At 44.0% G+C, this 8765-nt stretch overlaps 2 protein-coding genes across 2 annotated transcripts; one reads left to right on the plus strand and one right to left on the minus strand.

Annotated features, from left to right (window-relative positions):
* Positions 1-719: 719 nt before the first annotated feature.
* On the minus strand, positions 720-5189 carry LOC139366970 (ubiquitin carboxyl-terminal hydrolase 12). Its single transcript, XM_071104784.1, has 9 exons — positions 4488-5189; positions 3384-3464; positions 3018-3231; positions 2614-2849; positions 2334-2410; positions 2134-2217; positions 1853-2050; positions 1683-1761; positions 720-1561 (listed from the first exon to the last, which is right to left on the minus strand). The coding sequence occupies exons 1-9, from the start codon at positions 4533-4535 to the stop codon at positions 1460-1462; spliced, it is 1119 nt and encodes a 372-aa protein (XP_070960885.1). The 5' UTR covers positions 4536-5189; the 3' UTR covers positions 720-1459.
* Positions 5190-5203: 14 nt separating this feature from the next.
* Positions 5204-7641, plus strand: LOC139366971 (large ribosomal subunit protein eL21). Its single transcript, XM_071104785.1, has 6 exons — positions 5204-5286; positions 6040-6118; positions 6313-6374; positions 6499-6611; positions 7054-7204; positions 7517-7641. The coding sequence occupies exons 2-6, from the start codon at positions 6052-6054 to the stop codon at positions 7604-7606; spliced, it is 483 nt and encodes a 160-aa protein (XP_070960886.1). The 5' UTR covers positions 5204-5286; positions 6040-6051; the 3' UTR covers positions 7607-7641.
* The last annotated feature ends 1124 nt before the right edge of the window (positions 7642-8765 follow it).

Raw genomic sequence — 8765 nt, forward strand, 5'->3', positions numbered from 1 at the left:
TACAATTCAAAATGAATTAATTTTAATTAATGATGTGTCCAGTGAAACTTTGCATCTGAAAGTCCAATATCTTGAAAATGTAACTGCTTACATGCAAAACATTTTGGGCCCATATCAACAGTGGACTAATGAAAATATGAACATATATTTTTTTATTTTCCCTTTAATTCATTTTCTTCAGTTCTATAATGATGGCATGTAGTTTTGATGTGGAGCGCTTCTCTCCACTTCCAAGCCACTTCCATGCTATTCTGGGCATGTCTACTCTAACTACAATCTGTGTCAGCCACCACCTCCTCCCAATTCTCATCCCTCCATCTTCTGTCTGCCCTTATCCCACTATTCCAAACCACTCTCGGTTTCTCTGTGCTCTAGGGCCTTCGCTTTCAATCAATAAAAGGAAATACATTTGCAATATATTCCCATTGAGTAATACACTCAGATCAGTGATAAAGTATTTATTCAGATGTCTCTATAGGTGGCTAGTCTCCTACAATGAGCTGCCCTAGCATAATCTAGCCCTGTTGTTGTTAAGGGAACAGTGGGTGGGCTAGGCTGCAGCATCATGACTGGGGGTGTGAATGGATTAAAAATAGACTGCTATTGTGCTGTTGCAGTATGAACCTGTAGTGACCAGGTACAACCACTGAGGGGCAGTGCTGAGTATAGATGAGTCATCAGTGTGCAGCAGGAACCTGTTTGCGTTACACACACACACACACTATTTATTAGCTTTTATTAATTTTTCTTTAAAACAGAAAATGAACATTTCACAATGACCATTTCTCAAGCAAACCCTCACATAAACCTTTCCAACACCTACAAAAAGGTATCAAAAGTGCTCCATAGTGTCAATACATGTTCTTCTCAAGGTCTTACGTTTTTTCCTCCCTATGATAATATCATCTTATTCTTCTAATAATATTTATACAAATACCACATTTTGTACACGGTAGAAATACACGACCCAAACATCCCACACTTGGAACACTCGCCTCCACCCTCCTACTTCATGCAGTAAACTGGTCTACTCTGACTGGGCCCCAGCTAGGGAACAAAGCAGTGTTACAGTCTGAGGGAGTGTGCAGACGCCTGGCCGATATTACAACACATGAATCATTAAATACCCACTCACCCCACCCAAACACTCATGCTATAACTAACGCCTCATTCCCAAAACCTCTGTACAACCCTCATTAAACACCTTTCGAACTCACAAAACTTTGATACAACATCCACTGATCCTTTGACAAAACTCTCCCCTGTAGCTGCATCTCCAGCCTAAGTGACAGGGTGTGGGAGGGCAAGGGGGGGGGGGGGGACTGACTCCGAGGCTGAGCTGCAGTAGATCCATTTACACAGGTTTGAATGACACCTGTATGGTCCATTATTCCCACTGCTGAGGCACTGGGCTTTTCTCCTCCGCTCCAATGGGAGGCGCTGTCCTCTCCAGGGCCAGTCAGTCTCTGGACTGGTAGAAGAGGATGTAGCCTGACTCAGAGTTCTTGGAGATCTCAGAGGTGAGGCCATAGAACTCCTCTATGGCCTGGGCGTCTATCTTCTGCAGAGGGAAGGAGAGACAACATGGATCAGTGGGTTCGCACAAAACAAAAGGGCGCACACATGTATGTTCTCCCACACCCACACACACACACACACACACACACACACGACTAGCTTACCTCTACAATGTCGTCATCAAACAGCAGCCAGAAGTCGTGACTCTTCACAATGGCGATGTAGTGTCCTCGGTTTGGGCCACTGAAAACAAGACAATGCAGTCATGGACACACTCACACTCTTTATGGTCAGTTTGGATACTTTTAGACAACCTTGTAGACACAATACTGACCTCCCACAATGCACCACGACAGCGACCAGGTCGTAGAGTCTCTCAGGATTGGTTGCGTCTCCTGAGGTGTTGAAGAGGCGGAGCTCCAGAGGGAAGACGACGCGATAGGACAGCTTGGTGTAGCGCTGCAGCTGCTCCATGTACTTAAACCTCTTCAGGTGTAGAGCCAGGATCATAGGCAGCTTCTTCACACGCATCCTGGGGGCGCACACACAATACCTTATAGTAGCGATAAAAACTTAGCAAAGAATACTTATGTCCACAACACTGCCAACACTGACCTTTTGTGTGCCTCCTGTTTGCTTCTACATTCTTCACAGTAGTACTTATACTCACTGCAGAGAGTCTCTGTGTTACTAAACCCCCTGGAGGGAGCGAAGGAGAGAGAGATCATGGTACTTGGAGGCACATGGAGAAAGGAGCAATACACAGGTCATTCAGTATGTAATGTGTTATTGTAGTTAGGTGTTGTAGATGTTACCTGAGACAGTGTGTGATGGAGGTGTTCTGTTCCACGTCCACTGACAGGTCCAGGAAGTCTTCATCTTTGCTGCTGATCTGTAGGGAGAAAACAACAACAACAACAACCTGTGATGACTAGAGCCAGACAAAAACATCATTCAATCTATCTTCATGCCAACAGAACTTGAGCCTGCCTTCTCTCCACAGCGTATCACAGAAAAGTATTGCATCCTGCTGACCACAACAACAACAGAGACATCTCTAGTTGACATGGGGAGTCAGACTCAGACGGTAGGTACCGTTTCGCAGGTGAGGCAGCGGGTCTCGTTGGTGAGGGTTCCCTGGAAGATCTCATGGACCCAAGTGGAGGGGGGCGGGGTGTTGCTGTTGTGGTTCTGGGAGTCGAGCGAGCCATTGGCTAGACGGCCGTTGGTCTTGTCCTGCTTCCTCTCCTCCTGCAGCAGGTCAGCAATGGTGTTGAGCAGGTAGTTCAGGAACTCATGGGCATCCTGTTGCATGTAGTTGTCGAACAGCTCTGCAGGGGTAGAGGAGAGGGGGAGGGAACAGGGGAGAAAGGGGAGTGTGTCAACCTCATCCCTCTTACTCCTGCTGTAAAAAGGTCCACACCCACAACATTTTCAACCATCCACTTCTTTCTCTATCTCCCCCCTCCTGAACTGCAAGCATACTACAGCCCTCTCACCATTCTCCTTGCGTAGGCGCGTGATGAACTTCTTGGGTGGTATGACTCCCACCTTCCTCTTCTGGTTGGCGATACTGTGGAACAGGTCGGCCAGGCAGGTCAGCAGGTTCTCCTTACGTCGGGGCTGGCTGCGGTAGGCCAGGATCTTCTCCCGGAATGGACGGCAAAAGTACAGAGCCTGCAGCACCGAGTTACAGTAGCAGGTGTTCCCAAACTGCATAGAGGGGGAAATACATGAGGAATACAGAGAGTGAGGCTGAGAGCTGGATGCACACCGATTTTAACCATCTATATGCAGAAGGCACATGTGATCTGTAACACAGATTATGCAGACATGTGCATGTGAACTACGGCACTCTCACTTACGTTGACCAAGCCGAAGTAGTGCTCGTTGACAGGGAACTGCTCTGAGCCAATCTCTTTCTCCAGAGCGGAGGCATTGGCGCCCTGGAACACAGAAGCAAAGTGCTGATATTTTTTAGCATAGGTCTATGTGAGTGTGTATCAATGCTATTTCATATCCAATGCCAATGGCCGTCAGTGGGAGTGCCATTCTTAGATAATGGAACATGACTGACATAAGCAGCTGTGCAAATGCACTGCAAACAGGATTTCCTGAGTAGACCTACATGGCCAGAGGTTGGTTATGAACACAAAAAATAAAATAAACAAAAACCCAATGCATTGTCCAAATGAATGACGTCTGACAAGTTTGCCACACTAAGGGGTTAGCAAGACACGGAACAACATGTCAGTCTTGTCTAGCAATCTAACGCGCAGCTGATCATGTAGTCAGTCATCCACTGTGTTCCAGAAACAGCTCGAAGTGGCTTGGTTTTCAGGACGATAACTCACTGTATCATCCATCAGTCACAACATTGTGTCACCGTAGTTAACTAAAACTAGCTATCTGGAAAGTTTGCTACCTAAATTATTATTGACATCCAGGAAAAGTACAGGTGTGAGCAAATGCATTTTCCAATTGTGACCATAAATTAACTATGGTGGTTGTGTCCAAATGCCTTGACACCCACACTGTTTTACTGCTAAATGAATGTGTAAGCTAAACGCGGTAACCACAGCGGTGCTGAAGCCGCAGAACTATGCGGTGCGGTCAGTAGGTCACATTGTGGGCGGATATGAGCACAGCATTTGATTTGTTTTCGCTAATTAAATGTAAGATCATACATAAACAGCTAATATATAACAATGTAGACCTACGCTACGATATTAACGTAGCAATCATAGATAGCTAGACTAACTAAAGAACGTGAAACGAAAACAAGATTGTCGTGTCAGTGAAGCTACTTAGCTAACGTTAGCTAGCTAAGAAAAGTGACTGGGTAGCAACGGGAAAGTAGAAGATTTTAACCATATTCCCTGCCACGCAATATAGACACAACACAACCGCGGTTGTCATGCCATCCTCACATCACTTTACATTTGTGTAGTAGATGCCATTTTACTCACCATGGTACAAAAAGAGGCAAATTTGGAAACTGTCATTAGGATTTCCATTCGCCCAGCGCCATCTTCCACCCAATCACCGCGCGGAGGCGAGGAGGACCCTCATGAGGGCCCACTGCTGGACTGGCGATGCGAGCTCCGCTTGGTCTTAGCGCCGTGTTAAAAAATATCCATCCGATGTCCATGTTCTGTGGCGTACATTATATGAAACGCACACATATGCCCCCACGTGCAATTCCTGACACAGCTGTGTAGAGATTGACGACTGTAAATCAATGTCAAACCAGAGTCAAGCTCACTGAATCTTTGATCAAGTTTTGAAAACGATTTTGAAAAAGTCTAATTTACTTGTGTAGCTAGCTAGAGTATATAGCTAGTTATATAGCTAGCAATCTGCCACGGTCAGCAGTTCATACATACAATATTTCGATTAGGCACAAGTACAACAACATATGCATTTCTCCCATTAATTTTGCAAACAAAAGTTGTAGCTAGCTATCAGATGAGTCGTTTCCCACTCAGTTCACTGACATGACGCTTCACAGTGCGTCAACACTCCAATAGGAAGTCAAATATTATCTGATCTGAAATCATCATTTTACCCAACCCCGGTGTGAGTTTAGTCATTACGGTATAAAATCAACACTGACATTAGATCAGCGTAAAGGGGACAAATCCATTCGACAACTGTATTTTTGTTCAGGCAATATGAAGGCACTCCTGAATTCTATTTCAGAAGGAGGAGTTTCGGGGCCTTCAATCTCTCTTTCCGCTGTACCCGCCATCTTGCGAGCAAACGGGGGTAAGATGTGTTCCGTTTTACAGCCCGTGAAAGCATAAAATGTCGTTTTAAATGTATGTAAAGACATTGATATAAGTGTGTTAAAGCATACTCTACATTTGAGGCCAGAAATAATCCATTAACGAACGTCTGTATGGCATATATTGACATGATGAATGAATGAGGTAGCAGCGTGGCTTCACATGTGGGCCTAGCCACTGCAGTGTCCGCTAAATTAGCCGGGTTTTAGGGATTTAAAATGGCATAGCCAGACAGCAAGTATGTCACGAACCGTAAAATAACAACTGTCACTTTGAAGCAAAGTTATTTTGTCAATCAGGGGAAATGAAGCTCTATCGGTTTTGGATAGTTTGCGAGCTAATTAACTGTAGCTAGCTCTGTGTCAGTAATCTTGTATTTTTGACGTTGCCATATTTGAAATGTCCCCTTGTAATTTTAAACTATTAACGTTAATGTTATAGTAGCTAAGCTACCGGTGTGTAGATTTTCTTTGCATTTAAGTTAACTTTGTCAACAGATTGCAGTTGTCAGGTGACGGTTAGTCAGACCAGGCCATTGTAAGATAACTAGCTAAATGTCATAGAGAAAATGTAATTACGTTTTTGTATGTGACAGTATTGCATCCATTGACTTGACTAAATCAGTCTACATAATTCTCAGCCACCCTTGTAACCTTACATTTTACAGCCACTGTAATAAATCATTTATACTTTGCCATTGGGTTTCTCTGACATTTGAATATCCATGTTCCAGTAATCAGGCATCATGACCAACACAAGAGGCAAGAGGAGGGGGACGAGGTACATGTTCAGCCGTGCCTTCCGCAAGCATGGTGAGTTCATATCAAAACGACTGAAGATCTATTGGAATGCCTTAGGTCTCTTAAGTTATTTAAAATAAATAACTCTGGGCTAGGGTGTTTCTGGCATGAATCCACACTGGCGTAGCCTTCATTAATTACTCTTGAGTCCATCTTAGAATGTTGTTTTGTTTGGCTGTGTATAATATATGTGCTTTGTTCCTCAGGCCCCATTCCCTTGTCTACATACATGCGTATTTACAGGAAGGGAGATATCGTTGACATTAAGGTAGGCTTTGTTCCACCTTTCTGAGTGTTTACTGGTAGTGACTGCACTTACAATGAATGAGTTATGTTTTTCTCTTTGGACTTCCCCCAAGCAGAATTCTTAAGATTGTGAACGTCTCTTCCAGGGTACAGGTACCATCCAGAAAGGAATGCCTCACAAGTGCTACCACGGCAAGACAGGTAGAGTCTACAACGTAACCCAACATGCTGTTGGCATCATTGTCAACAAGCAGGTCAAGTAAGTACAATGTGTGGAGGGGTATGTCAAATTGTCACTCTGTTTCCTTTCCAGCTTGGCCATGGGATGTTCTTATATTGAAGTTGCATTTGATATCTTTGTAAGAGAAGGTTTATGTTTGCAGAAGTCTGTCGCATCTGAACCCCATCTTCACTTTGAAACCAGGGCTGACCTAAGTGGTCATTCACTTGGGGGACAGTATTTGTCCTTCAGCACCCGGCCAAGTACTTACTGTATGTTTGAACTAGGGTTGTTGGAGACTTAAAAAAAAAAAATTATACAGATTATTTCGCCATTCATTGGAAGTGTAATGTTTTCTGTTAAGTCAGGATGTCAATTGCTTTGTTTACATGTCATAGGTAAGTGACCTTTTGTATGTTTTGCAGGCAACGTCTCTGAATTTAATTTCTGAGCTGAAAGCCATGTCCCCTTCTCTCTGTAGGGGTAAGATCCTGGCCAAGAGGATCAATGTGCGTATTGAGCATGTGAAGCACTCTAAGAGCAGGGACAGCTTCCTGCAGCGTGTCAAGGAGAACGAGAAGAGGAAGGTGGAGGCCAAGCAGAAGGGCACCTGGGTGGAACTGAAACGCCAGGTATGGAGAGCACATTGACCTGGGCCATTAGCAGTAATGTTGAAATGCTCTAAGTGTCCTGTACACCCTCCAGGACCATGTTTGTTTGTCACTATTCTACATAAACAGTCCAGATTGAAGATATAAAATGAACATTAATGCTGATCTAGTGGAATGTTGCGTAAATACAGTTCTGTTGCTTGGTTGACGCATTCTGTAATGTTAATTCATCCATGTCATTATTTCTAATACATAGTCCTTTGAATTGTTTGTATTTGAAGTAGTGGCATCTCATCTATACATATGTCCTTTCCTCCTGGTCTCCCCCTGCAGCCCACGGCTCCTCGTGACGCCCGCTTCGTCAGCACCAAGGGCAATGAACCCCAGCTGCTGGAGCCCATCCCTTATGAGTTCATGGCATAACTGTGCTGACCAAAATAAAAAATGTTTATACACAATGATTTGTGTGGACCTGAGTCTCTTATGCATGGATGCATTACACCATGGCTTAGTCATTATTACTGCATGTCAATGACTGGGAGAGAAAGTTGGAAGATAGAGTGTTTAGTTATAATGTAGAGTCTAACCAGGGAGATCAATGTTGCTGCTGTCGTTCAGTGATGATTCTCCTCCATTGATCACAGAGTGAAGTGAAATGCTATTTCACCGGCGAGCTGAGAATGGCGAGCACAACAGTCTCAAAGTACACTAAGAATACTACACTTGAGTTACCCAATCCCAAAAATGTACATGTGTAGGCAATTGCTTGCCCAAAATAAAGCAGACAATCTGGGGTATATTGAGTAGAATAGCTTGGACATGTCAATGTACACGGCAGACCTGATTTGTGCCAAATTCTCAATCTATTTACACCATTTTGAACTTTGCACCCTGTTCAATGTTCCCCTTGAATGTCTGTTGGAATGACAGTCAGTCCAGCAGAGGGCAATGTGCACCAGGATAAGTGCCTTGTTACTTAAGCTTATGAGCTCCGATGGGCTGCTTTGGTTTTCAATGTGAGAAATTACATTCCCGTGACTGAATACCCAGGTACCTATAAGCATGCTGATGAACAGATACTGGGATTGTATTTCCAGAGAAAGCAATGCACTAAACGGTGATTGTGTCCTAGATGACTCCACTCTTGGAAGATGTCTCAGGGAGAGAGATCCAAAATAAAACATTTACAGATCACACATGCATATTTCACACCTGTAGATGTGAAATAGGACAAATTTAAGCACCTTCCACATGAGTAGAGAACACTGATCTGACAGTTTGAGCACCAAATGTCCTTCAAGTACAATCACACCATTCGCTGAGAATCAATAGAGTATACATTGCATGCATTGTTCTTCAGGTGTTACATCTTTCTGGTTATGTGACCATGCAGTCACACTGTTGTGTGTGTGACTGTGTACTCTGTGATTGGTGTGTGTAGTGACCACCCCTGTCGTATCTTGACGTGTGCTGTTTAATCAGTGGAGGCTGAATGGCTGACTGGATATCTGACAAACACTGTATGTTATCTCATCCCACCTCAGTACTTTACCCAATATTTACCCCAATTAGGACCAGTTTC

Source organism: Oncorhynchus clarkii, chromosome 15 (genome assembly GCF_045791955.1).
Source record: "Oncorhynchus clarkii lewisi isolate Uvic-CL-2024 chromosome 15, UVic_Ocla_1.0, whole genome shotgun sequence".
NCBI lineage: Eukaryota > Metazoa > Chordata > Actinopteri > Salmoniformes > Salmonidae > Oncorhynchus > Oncorhynchus clarkii.